This window comes from Vipera berus (genome assembly GCF_964194415.1).
Source record: "Vipera berus genome assembly, chromosome: 1".
Taxonomy (NCBI): domain Eukaryota; kingdom Metazoa; phylum Chordata; class Lepidosauria; order Squamata; family Viperidae; genus Vipera; species Vipera berus.
Window position 1 is genome coordinate 66,152,114 of NC_138202.1, and position 22,083 is coordinate 66,174,196.

The 22,083-nt window shown below is 39.5% G+C and overlaps 1 protein-coding gene across 3 annotated transcripts in view; it reads right to left on the bottom strand.

Annotated features, from left to right (window-relative positions):
* PLCB2 (phospholipase C beta 2) overlaps nucleotides 1-22,083 on the bottom strand; it is a 67,567-nt gene that overhangs the window by 4,759 nt on the left and 40,725 nt on the right. For 2 of the 3 annotated variants that reach the window (XM_081334903.1, XM_081334902.1), the window contains 12 exons: nucleotides 19,874-19,958; nucleotides 19,113-19,237; nucleotides 18,322-18,476; nucleotides 16,693-16,857; nucleotides 14,169-14,268; nucleotides 13,264-13,368; nucleotides 11,735-11,817; nucleotides 9,358-9,442; nucleotides 9,100-9,156; nucleotides 6,638-6,851; nucleotides 5,078-5,249; nucleotides 183-259 (listed from right to left, as the gene is read on the bottom strand). In XM_081334903.1, coding sequence (XP_081191029.1) covers nucleotides 183-259; nucleotides 5,078-5,249; nucleotides 6,638-6,851; nucleotides 9,100-9,156; nucleotides 9,358-9,442; nucleotides 11,735-11,817; nucleotides 13,264-13,368; nucleotides 14,169-14,268; nucleotides 16,693-16,857; nucleotides 18,322-18,476; nucleotides 19,113-19,237; nucleotides 19,874-19,958 — 1,423 coding nt within the window. Of the gene's footprint in view, nucleotides 1-182; nucleotides 260-301; nucleotides 410-5,077; nucleotides 5,250-6,637; nucleotides 6,852-9,099; nucleotides 9,157-9,357; nucleotides 9,443-11,734; nucleotides 11,818-13,263; nucleotides 13,369-14,168; nucleotides 14,269-16,692; nucleotides 16,858-18,321; nucleotides 18,477-19,112; nucleotides 19,238-19,873; nucleotides 19,959-22,083 lie in introns of those variants that run through there. The other variant, XM_081334904.1, reaches the window with a different exon arrangement.

Here is a 22,083-nt window from a genome sequence, read left to right on the forward strand (position 1 = left end):
ATAATCAACTCGAGTTTACAAATTTAACAACAGAGCATTGTGATTAATATTAAATGCTCGCTTCTTTTCTACTCAGGTCACAGAAGGTTTCAAGGTTATAAAGCACAGAGAGGCTGAGAGAAGAAAAGCTACAACAATGAATTGAAAAGTTCTGCATACACGAACATTAATTTTATAATTACCTTTCCCAAGTCTCCTTTAGTGCCTTCAGCTCGGTTGCTTGCTTCTCTCTTGCAAGCTGTAACATTTTAGCAACTTTCTGTTTAAACAGAGCACAAGGAAAATATTTTGTTTGTTTGTTTGAACATTATCCTAAGTTGTCCCAAAGGTGCTTTTTCAAAAGGCAACTGGACTTTTCTTGTTTTTACTTGAAGATGTTTCACTTCTCATCCAAGAAGCTTCTTCAGATCTAGTTGAGAAATGAGACATATTCAAGGAAATTAGAGTCCAATTGCCTTTGGAAAAAGCACCTTTTGGACAATCATAACAGAATAACAGAGTTGGAAGGGATCTTGGAGGTTTTCTAGTCCAACACCCTGCTCAGGCAGGAAACCCTATACTCAGTGGTGGGATTCAGCCAGTTCGGCCCAGTTCAGCAGAACTGGTAGCTAATTTTTTGTTGCCCAGGCCCAGAATGGACTTCCGGAAGCGGCATCCACACAGAGAACCAGTTGTTCACGTCACTGCCTATAACATTTCAGACAAACGGTTGTCCAATCTTTTCTTAAAAATGTGCAGTGTTGGAAACCCACAACTTCCGTAGGCAGGTTGTTCCACTGATTAATTAGTACTAGGTTACTTCTTTCTTTGATTAGTTTCTACCCATTGCTTCTTGTCCTACCTTCAGGTGCTTTTGGAGAATAGCTTGACTCCCTCTTCTTTGTGGCAGCCCCTGAGATATTGGAACACTGCTATCATGTCACCCCTCGTCCTTCTCTTCATTAAACTAGACATACACAATTCCAGCAACTATTCTTTATATGACGATCAGGACGTGGGCGGTCTTGTCGATATTACCTGGGAGGAGTTTGATTCTGTGACTCTGGAGGAAGTGGACAGGATTATGGGGAGGCTGAGCTCCACCACATGTTTATTGGACCCGTGCCCTTCCTGGCTGGTTTATGCGGCTCGGGAGGGGACACGAGGCTGGTTCCAGGCGGTTATATCTGCCTCTTTGAGTGAGGGTAGTTTCCCCGCCATCTTGAAGGAGGCGGTGGTGAGACCTCTCCTCAAGAAGCATGCCTTGGACTCAGCTGTGTTAAATAACTTTCGTCCGGTCTCCAACCTTCGCTTTCTTGCGAAGGTTGTTGAGAGTGTGGTGGCGCATCAGCTTCCTCTGGTCCTGGATGAAGCGGATTATCTAGACCCGTACCAATCGGGTTTCAGGCCCGGGTACAACACGGAGACGGCATTGGTCGCTCTGGTGAATGATCTCTGGAGGGCTCGGGACAGGGGACATTCCTCTGTCCTAGTCCTATTAGACCTCTCAGCGGCGTTCGATACCATCGACCATGGTATCCTGCTGCGGCGTCTCAGGGGATTGGGAGTGGGAGGCACAGTCTTGCAGTGGTTCTCCTCCTATCTCCTGGGACGTTCGCAGTCGGTGTTGGCAGGGGGGCAGAGGTCGACCTCGAGGTCTCTCGTTTGTGGAGTTCCTCAGGGGTCGGTCCTCTCGCCTCTCCTGTTCAACATCTATATGAAACCGCTGGGTGAGATCATTCGTGGTTTCGGAGTTTGGTATCATCAGTATGCTGATGATACCCAGCTTTTTATTTCGACCCCAAACCACCCCAGTGATGCCCTCGACGTGATGTCCCGTTGCCTGGAAGCGGTTCGGGTCTGGATGGGGAGGAACAGACTTCAACTCAACCCCGACAAGACTGAGTGGCTGTGCATCCCGGCATCCCGGGATATTCAGAATATTCCATCTCTTTCTATGGGGGGTGAGTTATTACCCCCCGTAGATAGGGCTCGCAACTTGGGAGTCCTCCTAGATTCATGGCTTACTTTGGAAGATCACATGGTGGCCGTGACTAGGGGGGCCTTTGCCCAGTTTCGCCTGGTCCGCCAGTTGCGGCCCTATATAGACCGGGATGCCTTATGTACGGTCACTCATGCGCTCGTGACCTCTCGTCTGGACTACTGCAACGCTCTCTACATGGGGCTGCCCTTGAGGACCACTCGGAGGCTCCAACTGGTACAGAATGCAGCCACGAGAGTTGTGTTGGGAGTCTCCCGATACTCCCATGTTACACCTCTGCTCTGTGAGCTGCATTGGCTGCCAGTTGTCTTCCGGGTGAGATTCAAGGTACTGGTAATGGTGTTCAAGGCCCTACATGGCATGGGTCCGGAGTACCTTAGGGAGCACCTGCTGCCGGCATCAACTTCCCTCCGCCCTGTGTGCTCCCACAGAGAGGGCCTCCTCAGGGTGCCACTGATCAGAGAATGTCATTTGGTGGCCCCCAGGGGGAGGTCCTTCTCTGTGGGCACCCCGGACTTATGGAATCGGTTGCCGGTGGAGCTCCGGATGGCGCCCGACCTTCGCTCCTTCTGGCGCGATCTGAAGACGCATTTATTTGAACAAGCCGGCTTGGCCTGATGGGGGATGGGTTGGGTTTTTATTGTCATTTTAATATATGTATTTACTGTTTTTTATCTTGGGCATATGTTTAATTCTTTTTTAACTTTTGTATTTTTTGTATTTTTATATGTTTGCCCTGTTCACCGCCCTGAGTCCTTCGGGAGAAGGGCGGTATACAAATAAAATTATTATTATTATTATTATTATTATTATTATTATTATTATTATTATTATTATTATTATTATTATTATTATTATTATTATTATTATTATTATTATTATTATTATATGTTTTAGCCTCCAGTCCCCTGATCATCTCTGTTGCTCTTCTCTGCACTTTTTCTAGAGTCTTAACATCTTTTTTACATTGTGGCAGCCATCATGACCTGTATGACTGACAATCTCCATAGACATGATCCTGAGTTGGAACTAGGAGGATCCTTTCCGCAGAAGGGATTCAGATTCAATAGAGGCTCATACAGAGGCATTGATCCTCCTTGAAATGTTTTCTATCACTTCCCACATCATTCCAATCATTTGAAGCAAGTTTGCTATGGGCCTAGGAGAACCATAATGGGAAAACCGAATAAGGAAAACATAAGAAAGAAGAAAGAGCAACTTCCCTGCCTTGGAAGGGAATCACACAGCAAGTGATTTATCCAATGGCTTCAGATGTTTCCAAAGCTGTGTTTGTATTATACAGTAGTATCACTCTTAAATGATAAATTTTCTTGAAAATTGCCAAGGAATTTTCTTGAGAATTGCCCAGAAATACGATGAAATATCATTTTGGTAATATAAGGAAGCCATATGTACATACGGTATAAGCTTTCCCCCCAAAACAACAATGCAAATTCAGATAGCACTTTTGATGTTGGGATTAAAGCCACCTGACAAGCTTAGCATATATATAATGCAGTCTTAATGAAATGGTTCAGGTTCTTTAGTAATAAGTAAAATGGCTTCTGGTTATGTGTTGCGGTATTACAAATGCAGCAAGATGGGGCTCCATCTTCCATGTTCAATTTCGCCCCGCTGGGGACCCTAAAAAGAGTCGAAAGTCACCCTCCAAACCGGCAGGGGAAAGACTGTCTACATTCATGTGGGTGGTCAGAAGCTGCTGACAACTGAAGATAAGTACTAACTAGCAATTTTTGAGCAATGTGGATGGAACTGGGTGAGACTTTATCCTCTTTTTATGACCTTAATACTACTCTCCTGGAAAAAAGAATGCCCAAAGCAAAGAATCTTCCCCGATGAAAGAAGGAAGGGAAGTTTTTGCCCCACTCCCTCAGGAAAAGCAAAGCAGCGAATTAATTGCTTTGGGGGAAAATAGAGAAAACTACAAGATCAATTTGGAATTAATACAGATATATACAATATATACACAAACAGAGGAAGAATTACTTGATCATTCAAATGCACTGACTTGGAAAGTTATTTGACAAAGAAAGAAAGCTAGAGTAAGACTGAAGAAAATAGAGGTTTCGACCTATTAGATGGGATATTATACTATTAAACAGATGTCTGAATATGGTTAAGAAAATAGATAACTGTTAGAAATAAAAGTATTATTATAATTAGAAGGATAGGATTTGTAACTAGAATATTATACTTTGTTATGAGATGGGAAATATGAAAATTCTAAAAGGATTGGAATAAGGGAAGCTTTTGGTTACCCAAATATAATTTATTATGAGAAAATTATAAGCAATAGAGATATTTTGAACATTGATAGGAAATAAATTTTTTTTAAAAAGCAGGAAAAACAGGATATTGATTGAACAAATGGATTTTAAGTGAAAGTGCAATTGAGATATTTTCTGGCTAGAAAAGATATTATAAACTGACACTATTGATATTATTATTTTTTATTTTAATTCCATTTATATCCCGCCCTTCTCCGAAGACTCAGGGCGGCTTACAAGCTTAGCAGTAGCCTTCATTCTATGTATATGCCTGCTTATTAGGGCTTTCACACACACACACACACACCCCAAGCGGCATTATTACAAAGTCAGCTTAATTGCCCCCAACAATCTGGGTCCTCATTTTACCTACCTCGGAAGGATGGAAAGCTGAGTCAACCTTGAGCCTGGTGGGATGCGAACCTGCACTAATTGCAGGCAGCTGGTGTTACTTAAGGAGGCATTAGCCCACTGCTCCACCAAGGCTCCTTATGTATAATACCAGAAAAATGTGAAGAAAATGTCTATATTTAGTTGTATATGTATTAACAGTAACAAGAATTGTATTTGCCCAGTGTGGAAAAATGCATACCACTGGAAGAAGAGAGGATCAAGGAACCACTGGAAGGTGTAGTATTGGAACTAGACTGAGAAAGTTAATATGTACCACTGAATTATCAATGAACCCAGACAACATGTTGTTTATTAAGTACTCATGATTGAAAAATTAGAAAATTAATAAAATATGTATAAAAAAGGTAATAAGTAATTAAATAAAGGAATGCTAATAACAATATGGTTACTATACCTCTGTGGCATGCTGGTCTTTCTTCTTCCAGATTGCATCATACTGTTCTTCTCCCAGGTGGAGTAGTTCTTCCTCCAACTTCTCTTTTAGCTCTATCCTTTTATTATCTGCATTCTCAGTCAACTCTGCAACATTTCCCTTTGTGCTGCTTTCATCCAAAATGATCCTGCAACTTTAGAGACAGCAACAATTCTCAGTCTTAAGGCAGAAGTGGCCAGTCCCTGACTGTACTCCCCTTTTCAACTGGGATATTGCCATGATATCTACTCCATGATCAGATCAGTAAATGAAAGAATCATTAGTAAGACTCCACAGTTTTTTTGATCTGCTTCCTCAATAGACAGTCACGATTTGACAAAAGGACAAAACAACTGCAATTCAGCAGCTTGGGTGGAGTTCAAACTCTTATTTTTATGTCAGAGAAATCTGGAATTTCTTGCTCTGAGCTTGCCACTTCAGAAAGTAAAGATTATATATATTTTCTTTTAATTCTCTCTGGTGTTTGGAACTGTGTAATGCCTGTTCTACTATTTCATAGCACTCTTGTTTGGCACGTTTGAATAGCACTGGGAACAAACCAGTTTGGTTAAAGGGCTGCTTCCCACACCCTTTTCCAGCACTAAGAGTAATACATTACCACTGTATTAACACATATAACTGCATATGTCAATTTCTACCAAATCTCTGCACTAGAAAAAACATAACATCCATATTGGTTGGATAGTGTCCTTTCATATACTGAATGTTTATGACATGAATATTATACTTCAGGAAATGCACCAGAACTGCTATTTAAACATGAGAAAGTACCTACTTTTGGCAATGCAGACATTCATTTGTCTTTTAAGTAGCCATTCGGATATACCCTCCCCACCAAATATTGGAAAAGTAAAAACTTAATTATCGTGGAGTTAGGGGACATAGGAATTGCATGTATGTACAGTGAAACACTCTCATCTGTTTTTCTGAGGGGAAGCAATGGTTTTCCTTTCCCTAGCTCAGTTTCTCAATCTCAGCAACTTTGAGATCTTAAAGTTGCTGAAATGGCAAACACTGCCTAGACTGTACTCTATTTATTATATAGGCTGCGGATAGGATAAAAGCAGATGGAGCTGATCCAGTTTTACAACACTAGCAAGAAATTCTGGACTGTATTGTTGGAAGAACTACAGGCCAGGAAGGTGGAACATGGGGAAATAGGAAGAAAAATATGCCTAGAGAATTCTGTTTCAGGCAATCACAAGCCCGGTGATTGAATTTTATTCCTCTGGCTCTCTTGCTTGGCTCAGCATATACCCAGGGGCAGGTACAGTGAAAACACAGGTAAGTGGCATGCTCTCTGCTTTAGCTTACCATTATCAGTTAGTTACAATCCATTTAGCATGCTAATAGGTTAAGCAGAGCCAAGCTGGTCTAAGGTCTGGATGGGGAACCACCAGGGAGCCCCATGATGTGTCGCCAAGATGGCAGAAAGGCAAGATTGTAATGTATCAAAACACAGTTTTAATCTGACTGCAAATAAGAAACTCTTTGTTTTCCTATTTCTGAATTAAAGTCTACCTTTTTCTTCGTGGTGTTCTTGGTGGGCATGGCATTTCTTTTCTGCCAAGCTGGCTAACCACCTCAGTGAAAAAAGTGGTGTATTTCTGTAGTAGTTCTTCCTTGCGCTTTGTCATCTTCCGCTCCAGCTCCTTCAGCTCCTTTTCTTGCTTTTTCAAGACTTTCCTAAAATTTTTCATCTGCTGTATCTCTTCAATGCTGGCTGTCTGTGGCTCTGAAACACAGAATGAAAAAGACATCCATCAGTTGAAATAAGATGCTAGGTTGCCACTTTCCCGAAGGATCCTTTTCCACAACTAATTTACTATGCTCATTTTCTCTCAAGATTAATCTTGTGTTGCTTGAATATATTTTGCCTTCTAAGCACCTCAAACGTAAGAAAAAAAATCAATACAGATCCCACTAAAGAATGCTTTAGAGCAGTGGTCCCCACCTTTCTGGCACCAAAGACCAGATTTGGAAGAAAAACAGTCTTCTACAGACCAGGGGTGGGGATTGGTTTCAAGTGCAACCTAGATCCCACACGTGTGCAAATGAAGCTTTGCTCACTCACCTGCTGCTTGTGTGGCCCAGTTCCTAATGGCTCAGGGGTTGGGGGACCCCTGCTCTAGAGTTAATATGTAAAAATTTGAAAGCCACCGATGAGTACTGTTCATAATATTGATTGGGATCCCCAATACTCTGCTCAATGATTGGTCCATTCAGTGGGGTTTTCCAGCTGGACATGGAGCTGGCTTAGTGGGAAGCTGGCTTAGTGATACCCCTTCCTCTACTTATAAATGGGGTTCTGTGACTTCATTTTGAATTCTAGCCATTATTCTGAATAAATTACTAATTCTGGTGGAGCAGTGGTTAAAGTGCAATATTGCAGGCAAACTCTGCCCTCAGCTGGAGTTCGATCCTGTCAGGGCTCCAGGTTGACACAGCCTTCCATCCTTCCAAGGCTGGTAAAATGAGGACCAGATAGTTCAAGGCAATATGCAAATAATGCTTCTATATTGTAAATCACCTTGAGAGTTCTGTAAAGTGCTAATGCTAGTCTTCTGCTTCACTTTTTTTCTGGATTTTTATCTCACTTGGAGTGAACTTTTCAAAATTTCTTAAAACAATAATCATGCAAGAGAAATTTGTCCCAGCTGGGTCCTTTCCACAATGTAGTGGGGCACCTACTTCCATAATCCCCAGGTAGCATAAGCATTGACAACTTCATTGACAACATGTACTCTAAGTAGAAGTGAAACTTCTCTGTTCCTGGAAAATTACCATAATTTCCAGTTTGCACCCAGCATACTCAATATGCATATCAGGGCGAGCACATATGCCAATACAGCAACTAAAAATATCGCTTGATGTTTATTTATTAAAGACCAGCAAACAACAAGAAGAGATAATGGGCAAAACATGACAAAAAAGGAGGTAAAACAAAGAGGCGTGAATAGACAAGAATTTACACCACCACCCCTCCGAAAAGGCCAGAGAATTTTTCAGAAAACAAAAACATTACAGTGAGTAATTAGCATGAGCGGTCCCCAAGAGAGTGACCTTTGGTTATTCCAGCCTTAATTGTTTTATGTTCATAATGGCAACAGAATAGAGATGGAAAACAGGACATCCTCTATTGTACAGTATGAAGGAAACAACTTGGTGGATAAGGATAATGTATCTTCTTCTTTTTTAAAATGTAGCTTTTACCTCTACTTCCAGGGGAGGTATGGCAAACTGAAAACAGCTAATGACTACAGCAAAGACCAAGAAACCAGGGAGTAGCCGGGTTCCTTGAAACCTGTCTGGATAAGGAGAGGATAGGAGATTGTCCACATGTGCTCCGGACAGCTGCTCCTTAGGTTGCTACAAAGTAGCTGTTGCCTTTCAAGAGTGAATATCAGTTAAAAGGACCAGCAGTCGAGAAATATGCCACAGATTAGCCTTTGGAGTGGAGTAGCAATGGAAGCCTTGGAAAAGATATTTAGATTCACTTGTGTCACAAATGACAAGGTTCAAACCATCCTACTTATGTGAAGTCCTAGCTCTCTGAAAAGTAAATAATACTGAGAAAAGTAAAAGGAAAGAGAGAAAAAGAACTACCAGGACAAGGTAAATAGTTTCTTTATTGATGGGTAAACTGCTGGAAGTCCTAAAGAACCAGTTTGGGAACATATACCTTCTGTATCATATATTTTCTAAAAAGCCTAAATGGCCTAGATAAAATGAAAAGTTTCAAGTCTCCTCTTGCTGTAATAAGGAGAGGGTTTCCTTAATTCCTATTGCAATTTTCCCCCACAATGAAGTCCCATCCCTGAATAAATGTGTGGAGTGGCTTTTGAAAGGTATTGTGATAAAGCCCACCAGTTGATATCAATAGGCTGAATCACCACACATTTTGTAATAATGATTGGTATACATGTAGAATCTGTTTACATATGACATTGTGTCAGATTGCTAAAAAGAGAGGGCTTTCTTACCTGTAGTTAATTTTGCAGCTTCTTTCATGGTCCCTTCTTTTGGTGTAATCAAGGTTCCTGGAGAATGGAAACAACATCACAGTGGACTAAAACTTTATTCCTTTATAAATAGATTTTGACTATGGTCAGAATGTTTAACTGGTCCCAGTGATGTGGGTTGAACCTACTTCTTGTCACTTGGAGTTATACCATCTCCTTTCAATATGTGAGCTATATGTGTTCTCCTGTTCTCAGCTCCTATCATTTCCATAGCATTACCTGCAGGGCCATTTGAAGGAGTGCAATAAATTCCTATGATGTTAGGTATCCCGTTGACTGAAAGATTCTTTTCCAAAATGGATTTCTATAAAATAAAGTTCAACATAAAATTGATATCAGTGCAAAAACAGATCCTTGGAAACAACTAGCTGCTTCCTACCCAATCCTATATTGGTTTTGCTTTTTTTTTTACTCTTGTTTGGCACTTTAATGTTCCTGCATGAAAGCAGCAAGAAAGATGAAGTATCATAAGGTGCATTTTTAAAATACGTAACAAAGTGGAGATATTCCATCATCATTCTTCAGGGTAGCCCATGTGAATGTCCTACCAGTGAATCCAAATTTCTCAACCTAAAAAATATTATTTCCTTTTTCCATTCACTTGACTTCTTTAAACTGAAGACCTCAGGGCGTTTGGTTGTCCAATTTAGCCCCAGACATTCTGTGACTTCCTCAATAGGCACACATTGCTATACTTTTCACATTGACTCCCCCAAATAAAATGCTCAGTAACACTCAGAGCTGTGATAACTCAGAAAGCAAGTTGAAAATATGTCTTTTAAGTACTGTCTTATTCTTAGCTTCAAGAAAATTCCATTTACAGCACCTTGATAATTAAATGTGAAATCTTATGATGATTTGATGAGACAGTCACTCTTTTTGTGAATAACTGTCTAATCCGGAATAAGAAGTGGAGAAAAGCAAGTCTGAAAAGCAGCACTTCAGCTGCTCCCAAACACAATTATATATCCAGGCTTTTATTTTGTTCCTGGAGGTGAAGGGTGGTGCCTTTGGAGTGGGAGGTGGTGTGATGGACAATAGTAAAGCAGCAGTTTCCCAGAAGGGAGGAAGCACATTCTAAGAAAAGGGGGGGGGGAGACAAGAGGCAACACAACCTACACCTGGCTAGGAGAAAGAGGAAGAGGGTTAGGATGGCCACTCTCTAGAATCTTCCAGGGTATTTTCTTAGGCCAGTAAGGATTTAGTCTGGCAGATTCTGTCTGTTGTGTGCAGCAAATAAAGAACTGAACTTTGGCTGGATTGTTCTATGTCATTCTTGGGCTGGGCCTGACACTGTCTGATGTGAAAAGGGAAGAAAGAATTTAATTCTTTAACGCTTTTCAAAATATCTAGCAGCTAGGTTTGCAGCTAGGGTAAAATAGGCTGAAAGTGGGTGCTATCGACAGCTGTACAAAGCAAGTCTCAGTTTTAACATGGGTTAAACCAAGCCATCGTATTAATCCATAATATAGTTTGTTTCAACATACGATAAAGCATAATATGGTGTTTTCGGTACATTATGTGAAGGTAGCATCTATGGTATATTAATCAGGTTTAACATTTAAGATTCCTTGTGAATATAATAACTAAAATGCTTTAGAGGCCAAATAGAAGAGATTGTTAGCTTGTTTTCATCTATTTTAAAATTCCAGTGCACTGCCTCACATTCCTTGAATCCTTTGCTAAATCCCCTTCCTCATCCTCCAGTGCAACGCAGACCTTAAAACAGTGTTTTTCAATCTCAGCAACTTTAAGCTGTGTGGAATTCAACACCCAGAATCCCTCATCTAAATCTTTAGGATTTCAGCTCCATTCCTAAAATCTGACAAAGGGATTCCCTTCCCCTTCACAAAGGAAAAGGAAAAAACCCTTCATGGAACTGCAGGAAGAGAGCTGAAATCTTCGGGATTCAAGGGTTTCAGCTTTGTTCTTCCAACCCCATGAAGGATTTCAGCTTATGTCCATCTTCTCTCCTTACAACCTTCCCTGCTGCCCTCCCCACTGACCTTCTAGGAAAGCCAGCAGAGAATATTGCCAATGACATTCACATGATCATGACTGAAATAAGTAAGTGAACTGGTTGCCAAGCACCCAGATCATAATCAAGCAGATTGTTATTCTTGGTGCAATGTTTTGTAATGGTTGGAAGTACTTTACAGGTCATAAACCACCCTTCCTGAAGCTATTATTAATTTGGTCATTAAGCAAACAGTCGTTAAGTGAGGACTATCTATAATCGATTTGCTATTCCAATTACATAGGCGTTTCTTGTCTTTTGGATAACTCTGTAACATTTAGAATGTATGGATAACATTCTGGATCCTAACTGAAGTATTTCAGAAGTATTAATTTTATGATTCTAAAACAACACTGGCCCATTTTATTAAAAGCTTTTTAAAAATAATTACTCTTTGTTTTTCTTTGGTTGCTATTAAGAGGCATGTCAGACTCTGACATGGAATATGCTGGCTTAACTTCTATCACTAGCATCCTGATTTGAGCTGTAATACAAAAGCAGGTATTTTACACACAAGATACACACACACACACACACACACACACACACACACACACAGACACTATTTGGAGAACTCACCTCATTATTAGCATCTGCATCCTTCATCTTTTTATCATGAGCATTAAAAAACTTTATTGGATTGGATAAAGCCATGGTGAGATCTATTTAAAAAAAAAATGTAGAATACTATCTCATTATCCCTTATTGATTGATTGCTAGTTCCTTTACTAAGCATATAGTAATATTTGCCTTATATGCTTTTTGTTATTCTGAATCAACTAGTAAAAAAAATTCAAGACATACAATTTGCAGTAATAGATTGTTAAGCTTCTGCAAATTGCCTGCACTGAGATAAAATTGAAGTGGGCCTGTAATCAGTTCAAAGGTATACCATTTATAAGAGCAACAAAATCTCATTTTTCTTGCTTTGCATTGGTGAGTATTTTTAGAACAATGCTGAGTGACTTACATCCTCATTTACAGTTTTTCTTTGGAAGGACTTATACACCCTCCTTCAGCTAAGATTGGGAAATGTGCTGCAATATAATAATAGCCATCTCTATAGATTGTGACTATGAGTAGCCATTCAATCGTTGTTCAGCCTATTAACTTCTAGGAAAGGAAGTTTTAACCTTCCCCATCTCTGTCCTGTTTGGCTGACCTTGTCTGGGATTAGAAATTTAACAAGAACAGAAGCCGAAGAAATTTAAAAAAAATCAAATAAGAACAGGCCTGTTTGGTGTTTGGATAGGAAACCTCTGAAGAACATTAGGTCTGTAAGCTTAATTGGGAAATAAATAATCTTCAGAGTAGGGCAATAGCTAATCACTTCTGCACTTTGGGCAAGAGAGCTGCATGGGTGTATCCAGGAGCAAAGATCAATCTGAAGGAGACATTATGTCACTTATCCTTGTCTTGGGACACTGATAAATAGCTGAAAAGAAGATAAATGCACACTGTGGTTGCTACAAATATGGCAATATAGACTTATTGTTCTTATTGGCAGTGCCTCTATAAGTAGACCAGACTAGGAAATCAATGCCATGTAGGTCTAAAATTATTCTTATTGGAACAACTATAGTAACAGAATATTGCAAGTCTTGAGTATACTCTCCTCCTCCCCCCTCATTTTTTCTTTGTGTGAATGAGAAAGGGGCCTATCTGAGACATTTTCTCAATTTAGTTTCTTTGACCAGATTTAAGTTGTGTTTGTCTGATTATTGCCTTTATAGCAGTTTTTTCTCCTGCCCTTGAAGGCCATTCCTTCATCTTCTACACTTAGTATCTTTTGGTAACAGTTATTATAATATTATCATCTTTACTGAAGGCTGCCTAAGACGCTCATATCTACCTAAAAACACCTCATCCAATGCCTCACTCAAGTTATTTCACAATTTTACTAAGAGAATCTTTTCAATATCCTTCATCCAGAAGGTGTAGTAAATAATTTTAATTGGCCAATATACACCAGGCCTCTGCTTAAAAATAGCATCTAGAAGCAAACCAAGACTAATAGCAATAAAGACTGGAAGCCACCTTTTATTCTTTTTTAAAATCCTGCAACTAAAGTATAGGTGTCCTGCTCTTTCATCTTCAGAATACCATACCTGCCCATGAATCAGGAACATAATCTTTCATCTCCACATAGACAAATAGAGAGGGCATTGTAAGAGGCCGGTTGGTCTCACTACGAAGGCAAACATGATGATAACCTAAAAAAGAAAATGCATGAATCCAGTAGGAAAATATACTGCTCAAAAAAATAAAGGGAAAACTTAAACAACACAATGTACTGTATTTAATAGTAGGATGTCTTATCTTGTGTTCCCTTTATTTTTCTGAGCAGTATATACAGTATAGTGGTTGCAATTTGGGTGCCAGAGTAAGAAATGCAATGAGCCTTCCCAGAAAAACAGCATCTTTGTAGGTTCTTCGATATCATATCATTTCTGCTTTTGTAAACTGTGTACCAGTTTCATACCAAAGAAGTTCACAAAAGTCACTCATGATGAAATACTTAAACTCTGGTGAACTGGATAACAAGCGAACGAAAGGAGTCCTTCAGCATTTCTTCACAATATATATATATGTTTCCTTAAAGAATGAGCTCTCTTTGTGCATTCCTTCAAATATAAGGAGAAAAAAAATTAAGGAAAAAGTCTGGTGGCACACATTACTCCACTTCCTATAGTTCTCGGTATCCTCACTTTCAGATCTTTTAGCCCTGAGTAGGGTTAAAGCACTACGAAGCTACTTCTATTTGTAATCAATTAGACATGAATAAAGGGTTTTCAGATTTTCTAGTTCTCACAAAGAGATCCTACTTTACTACTTTACGCTTTTGAAGAATGCACAAAGACAGCTTTGGGTTAATTGCTGGCTATTAAGCCAGCCTTCACCTCTGGCTCTATGAAGGACATCAAGATTCATAGGAAGCCAAGATTGTGGTTAAAAAAAAAGAGAGAGAGAGAAACAGTCAAGTTCAATGGTGAGAAAAATGATCAAGTCTTACCCGAGCACACAGCAGTAACCGGGATAATGCGGTGACCAATAAACTTCCCACCTTCTTCCAAAGCTACAATTCTGAGAGAAGCCAACTCTGGCATTAAAATCTGGCAGGAAAAAATTGTTTGACGATTTGTAACATTTTTTGCCTTGAAATCCTAAGGTCGGGAAAAGTATACTTTGGAGGTCCCCTTATCTTCTGTGCTTTCATAACTAAAAGGGCTTCTATGTTCTTGTGGATGATCGCTTAAAGGTAAAGGTAAAGGTTCTCCCGCACATGCATGCTAGTCTATTCTGACTCTAGGGGCCAGTGCTCATCTCCATTTCAAAGCCGAAGAGCCAGCACTGCTTGTCCGAAGACGTCTCCGTGGTGTAGCCAGCATGACTAGACACCAAAGGCGCACGGAACGCTGTTACCTTCCCACCGTAATGGTCCCTATTTTTCTACTTGCATTTTTATGTGCTTTCGAACTGCTAGGCTGGCAGAAGCTGGGATGAGTAGCAGGCGCTCACTCTGTTACGTGGCACTCGGGATTCGACCTGCCAAACTGCTGACCTTCTGATCAAAAAGCTCAGCGTCCTAACCCACTGAGCCACCACGTCCCTTGATATCGCTTACTAAGGCCATATCTTGTTCTAAGCAAGTCACTGAGCTGTTTCCCTCTCTCCCCATTACATCCCCAACTATTCCTCTTCATTAATGGTAGCTGCTTTCTCACTACCTGATTCAACTTAGCTCAAGAGTAATATCACTTTTTTAAAAAAAATATTCTGCCAGCCTCAAGATCAGCCACCCATATGCAGGGAGGTTTCCCTATACGGTTTGCTCCTCTTAACCTAAACTTTTCTGGTAGCCAAGAGATATAAACAAAGATTGATCTGGTTGGAAATATGATATTCTTAGAAATATATAAATAAAATAACTGTACTGAAACCTTCTTTATATCTTGGTTTTCTCTCTCTTTCTCTTTCTTTCTCTACCTACCTGCCTATCATTGTGGACAATATGAACCACTGCTGATCTGCTTTCTGCATTCCTCATTTTCAGAAGATAGTTCTATACTGGCTTTGAGGGACAAATGACATGGATTTTGTAATTTGTTAACTAACACAGTTATTTTGTATTTTAATTTGATGTATTTTCTCTCTTTTAATATAATGTTGGTTCATTACAGATTGGAATATAGGATAGTTGTATGGATTACCGTAGTTAGATAGCTTTTAACATTCCTAAACTGGAAAAAAAATCTTCAGACTGATTATTTTCTCTGTTCAGATACAATACAGACAGGAATTTGGGAATAACTTTTAACATTACTAAATTAAAGAGATAAACAGGCTGAAGATTATCTGAAGATAATTTGTTAGTGCAAATTGGAGTCTGGTTTATCTTTTTAGTGAACTCTAAACAACCCTTTCCCTTACAATTTACGCCTCTTCTGACACCAGACCTTATTTTAATGAACATGTGTTATATTATGGGATCCAAATGTGTAACATGCTTGACCACATGTAACTGATTTCCTATGCAAAGGGGAGGTTACTTTTACCCTGTCCAATCAATTTCCCTCTTGGATGTTTCTTTGTTATGCTAACTGTAAAAGGTGTTGTAAACTAAAGATCAGGCTTCCCTCTTTGAATGAGAGGAATCCCTTTTGTCTGAATATTCTGATAAATTGTAATAAAGTGATCTTCCTGTCTCGGTTTGTCTCATTGGAAAATATGCATATCGAGGCACGAGCCTAAAAGAGCCACATTTGGCCATCACTTCTTATATTCGTACTAGGCATTATAAATGCTTTGCAATTCATCTGCAGAATAATGAAGGTTATAATGTAATGAAAGGGACATATATTTCCATATTTTGTGATCTTGAGCTTTTGCAAATGTTTAATTTTTTTTAGAAAGCACAGAATTTGTACCCCTTGATCTGGCATAATTTAGGAGGGCTTTTCTTTTTTTCTTTTTTCAAATAAAAGCTTTGAATTGAATATAACTCATTTTTCCCTTAAATTTCCCATTTTCAGCATTGAAATATTAACGAGTACCTGAGAGGGTCACTAGAAACAAGGAAATGAAATCTGCAAAGCATTCTGCCCATAAAACATGTCTTAAGAAACTACAAATTATAACAACCTCTAATGCTTGGAATTTTTGAGGACAGCTCTTACTCAATGAAATATGCTCCTGAATATTTTCCTCAACCCCATGACTAAGTGATGATACTAAAAATGTGCTGCTGATCCTGTTTATTTTATTCCATTTTTACACCGCTTCCTACATCAAGAACGATAGAGGAATCTCCCCGGTCTTAAATGCCTAGAACAGGGGTCTTCAAACTTGGCTCTTTCATGACTTGTGGACTTCAACTCCCAGAATTCCTCAGCCAGCATGTCTGGCTGAGGAATTCTGGGAATTGAATTCCACAAGTCATAATAGGGCCAAGTTTGAAGACCCCTGGCCTAGAACCTGGAAACAGCCGGCACTGTACCCTTGGAAGTGACACATTATTATATTATAAGGACTGTTACCTTTTCAAACACAAAAGGGTCTTCATTCCATATAGGATTGATTGAGTTGGCATTTGGTGTCACTTTGGTTCTGTATCTACGCTTTGGATCTCCTGGCAGGCCAAACAGCTCTACCTCTACATAAGACTTCACGCTGCGTTCTGAAAGGAACTGCCCAGAAATGATCTGTGCATGGAACAAGAACAACAGAATAATTTATTACATAAAGTTTCAGCATTAGCTCTTTAGTCCTTTCTTCTTCTTCTTCTTCTTCTTCTTCTTCTTCTTCTTCTTCTTCTTCTTCTTCTTCTTCTTCTTCTTCTTCTTCTTCTTCTTCTTCTTCTTCTTCTTCTTCTTCTTCTTCTTCTTCTTCTTCTTCTTCTTCTTCTTCTTCTTCTTCTTCTTCTTCTTCCCAGAGGCACACACAACTTTTCTCAGGCTGAATCTGGTCTTTGAGTGATCAGGCAGAGAACTACATTCCAAAAAAGCGTGGATGGAGCTGGGGCAAAAGTTCACTTTTGTTTCATTTCTAACACTGTGTTCATATAATTACTATTAAGTACCATCATATATTGAATAATTCCCGCTTCTGTATCATGTATGCATTTCAACTCAGTAACAATCTTTGAATGTACATGCATCTTTGTTTTAAGTTACTATCTAAATCCTTCAGGTTCATTTCCCATTAGCTTATGTAAGACTTATTGGTCTTACATTAAATTTTATTCCTTATACTATATATTGTTTCACCTCACAAATTCTTCTATCTATGGGGACAATATTACTGCAAAGTGCTGTTCATAGAAATGCATGACTTAATGCTTTTTGTATCAAAAACTGTTCTACAAGCAACATTTGAGAAACGTTCTGGTTTAGCTTTTCTTTAGTTTTCTAGATTTTAGTAGGCAGGTAGATTGAAGCTTAACATAAAGCATCATCATGACTACTATAATTCCCTTCAAAAACAACTTGTCTTCTTTGAGTGAGAAGCATGAATTCAGAAGGTGTGCCAAATTTGTGTATTGAGAATGAAATTAGGCTTACAAGCACTATTACCTGAGTGCCAGGATTCTTCTCTGAGATGCTTTCTTTACTCTTAGTGACACAAGTTACATTCCTAAAATGTGATGATGGTACTATTTCTAGGAAAGGGAATTATGTTTTTATAAAAGAATTAGAAGTTCACACCAAGGGCTACATGAACATGAGAAAATCAAAGAACTGACAGACTGATTTGGGAATATTTCCAGCTGCTGGAGAACACCAGATTTGGTCATGGCCATATGGTAGCCCTAGCTTACTCAGAAGCCTTCAAACTGGTTTGTTCTATTTGGACATGAAGTGGTACCGGTACATGTCCAATTGCAATAGAGAAGATACACTGATGTTTTGCCTAAAACTGCAGATTAGTCCATTTGTGTCCTTATCTTTCTCTCTAGCTATAACTGGCCAAGTGAGTGTTAATTCCATGAAATGAATTCATTCTATTTAAACACAATAACAACTATAATTTTCTATGATCAGACTGTCCTGCAGGTCGCTGTAGAATTACTGTGCTAGGGAGACCTTGCTAGGTAGTAAACACACTCGATATTTAACACCACACTTCTGGACGGTAGACTCCCAATCAATCCCTCAGTGTTTACTTACGGTGATTGACAAAGTGCTTGCCACGACTACATCAATACGATCCACTGAAAAAGGATCAAAGTGCTTGTCTGGACGACGCATGAAGTCATGTTTAAGAAGATAGCCACTTTGCCCATTGAATTCAAAGAGAGCCATGTTCTGCTGCATGGGGACATCTGGGAAAGGAGGTGGTGGAGAAGATTATTTCATCCCAGGACAAACAAAATAAATTAGTAAGCTCCACTGAATTGGGTACCTTTCCTTCTATTACAGCTAAAGTCAAGAGATGCATGATCATATAGACAAGTTCAGACCTATCACACAATTAGGTATCGGGTGGTTAATGGATGGATGCGAGCTTTATTGGGACTCAGCATTATTTACTGGCCAACCTAGCAGTTCGAAAGCACATAAAAATGCAAGTAGAAAAATAGGGACCACTCCGGTGGGAAGGTAACAGCGTTCCGTGCGCCTTTGGCGTCTAGTCATGCCGGCCACATGACCACGGAGACGTCCTCGGACAAACGCTGGCTCTTCGGCTCTGAAATGGAGATGAGCACCGGCCCCTAGAGTCGGAAATGACTAGCACGCATGTGCGGGGGAAGCTTTACCTTTTTATTATTTACTGCTTATTGTTTTAAATAGTCTTTTTATATATTCTGTTTTGTTTAACACTCAGAGTTCTTTCTAATAGATCAGCAGCTATATAGGTTTGTTAAATAAATACTGTAAATACATTTATGCAAAACAATATTAGACCCAGAAACTTAATACGGCACATGTACCCAGGCCCAAAGAAGTGCGCCACTTACCACTTGTCTGAAAGTTTAAGGCCACCATTTGACACCCAACATTCCAGAACATCTGTGGCATATAGTTAGATGAATCCATCCGAGTCCCTTTGGGATAAATTCGGCTCATCTGCCTTTTGTTGTAGCTGAATTTCTTTTAATAGGAGACCATTATTTGAATGAATGCAATAAGTATTCTCATTTTATAGGATAAACAGTTGTACACAATAAGATAAATGCTATTCCTGCCCATTCATTATTGATTTAATTCATATTATGCTGAAATTAATCATTGTACAGCTGAAAGGGAACAAAAAATATTCTGTGTACAGAGTGATTAAGGGAGACAGAGGCAATGAAGACAGGAGAGTATTAGAGATAAACCATCTTTGCTATTGTTTATAATTGTTCTGCACACATAAAATAGTAGCAAGAGTTTTTCTGGGTCAGTCCCAATAGATATTGATGCAAGAATCATAACCTCTAGGTAGACTGATTAATAGAGTACATCTTTTAAATGAATTCTTACTAGCTAATATTATTAAATATTATAATATTATTAAAACACTACAGCTAGCTAATAACAATCTCCGTTACAATAATAAATATACTCTATAGGCAATTTCACATTATTTCCAACACCATGGAATGTGCAACTATTATCCCAATTTCATTTGTACAGAGAAATTCTCTTTGGGCATATATGTATAAATTGGAACGAGCTCCTATATACAAATATAAAACATAACTAATCACTAAGGAGATGCCTTTAAAAAGGATACTCTACAAACTGGATGGGTGACCTGGTCAACAACTCATAAGCCTTTAATTCAGTGAAGGAGGAAACAACATAACTGTGGTTTTTCTCTGGAAAAGTAAGGAAGAAAGCATAGAACATAATCTTTTGTTTTCAAATCCATCCCTTCTTCAATTTAATTTCCAATGCTTGTTATCATTTCTAAATAAAAATGCTGGTTGCACATGTTGTTTCACATAAAAAATAAAAGAAGACACAGAAAGAGTTGGGGGTCAGGTGGAAATTCATTATAGGATTCCTTCAAGCATGAAAGTGTATCCAGGGAGATTACTTATGGCAACAAACAAATTTGTAGATAATGTTAAGTCGTGGGCTCTTGGGAGCAGGAATGATGACACGAGGCAGAGTACAGGATAACTCATATTTTTATTCTTGCTGGAACTGTACTAGAACTTAGCTGCAACCAGCCACAATATATAGTCTAGCCCCAAGGCGGCAGCCAATAGGTTTGAACCCACTCAAGCTGCCTGGGGCTAGCCAATTGCAGGAGAGGAGACAGCAAGTCTGGAATACTGGAGAGCCATTAGATGCTCCAGTAACGCACGTGGTGTATCACCACAAGCCCACTACATAACAGATAACATAACCTCTGCAGATAATAAGGGAGGAATCAGTCACTGCCTAATTAAAGTTGCTGTTAAACTGTGTTTCGTGGCGGGAGGATAGCATTTGTGTTGCCGCAAATTCTATTTGTCACATGCTGTAGAACCATCATGAAATAATTGTACAATAAGCTTCCACTTACGTGCAATGAAGCCATTTTTATTGTGTCTAGGAACATATTTTAAAATAGAATAGAAACCATAGATTAATTTGAAAGCTGGGACCCGCAAGATATCTAAACTTTAACTCCTAACATTTCCAACCAACATTATTTTGAAAGTCAAAATCCAGCCTATCAGTTGTTCTAAATTCAGGAAGGAGGTCAGAAAAAATTACCGTATTTTTCCATGTATAAGATGCACCCTTGTATAAGACACTCTGGTGTGTGAGTTCCAAGCTTATGGCAAACAAAGTCAACCGCCATCCAGCACTCTAAATAGATGCCTCCCAGCCGCCCCCCCACCTAACCAGCATCCAGCACGATGAGCATGCACAGTCAGTTCACAGCAGCAGCCTTACGACCCTGGTAAACAAACCGGCATGACAGCAAGGCAAGAGAAGCGAAGGCAGGTTTTAAACTCCCCACCGTTTCTCCATGGCGGAGCACCAAACAGCTGAGCCGGCAAATCTGGAAGTTTGGCTGGCCGCTATTATCGAGCAGGACAGCTTCACAGCTGCGTTCCATAAGGTCCCCGGCCAGCATACAGGTACAAGGGAGGGAAAGGGCTGTCGCTGCCATCCATGCTGCTGGTCCCATCCGCTGCCTCCGTATGCCGCCATCCAATGATCTTGCCCCCTCCCGTTAGTGGCAAGCCCACTGAGGCTTGACATCTGCACCAGGTGGCATGGCAGCAGCATGTAAAGAACCCACACAGGCAAGCCCTGGGCTGTGGAGGTTACCATTATTTTTTTTGTGTATAAGATGCTGCACTTATATAAGACGCTCCTGATTTTTGAACAGGGTGTTTGCAGGAAAAAAATAGCGTCTTATATACGGAAAAATATGTTACTGCAGCTTTTGACTAGAACATAGAATCAGCTCAGTTTTTCCATCGTTAATATTTCCACCAATTGAATATATTTTATAGGGAATAATTTCTTTCAATTCTTTCTCTCAATTTCATTATTATTTATTATCTATCCTTTAAGCATAGGATGGGACAAAGTCTGCAATTTCATTGGGTTTTTATCAGTTTCATAAATTCTTATTCAATGTTTGGCCTGAATTTGAGAATGTTTTTGACAAGCTTTGGCAAATGTGAAGAAAATATAGATACACAGATACACAGTTTTCTTCCTGTTAACTCTCAATGAATCAGTGATGCATAGTAAGTCCACAAGCAGGTAAAGCTCCTTGGGCTACATGCTTCTGAAGAAGAAACCATAAATGATAAATACCTATTGTGCATCAACAAACCCAAATCTTGTTCCAATTTCTGCCTCGGAATGTGGCCTCACCTGGCCCATAAGATGCTGTAATCCTAGGATCCTCTAGAAGATGGATGGTAAATGCGGCTTGAGGGCTAGATACAGTTTTAGATTAACTCGGCTGGCTTTCAGACTAATTTATAA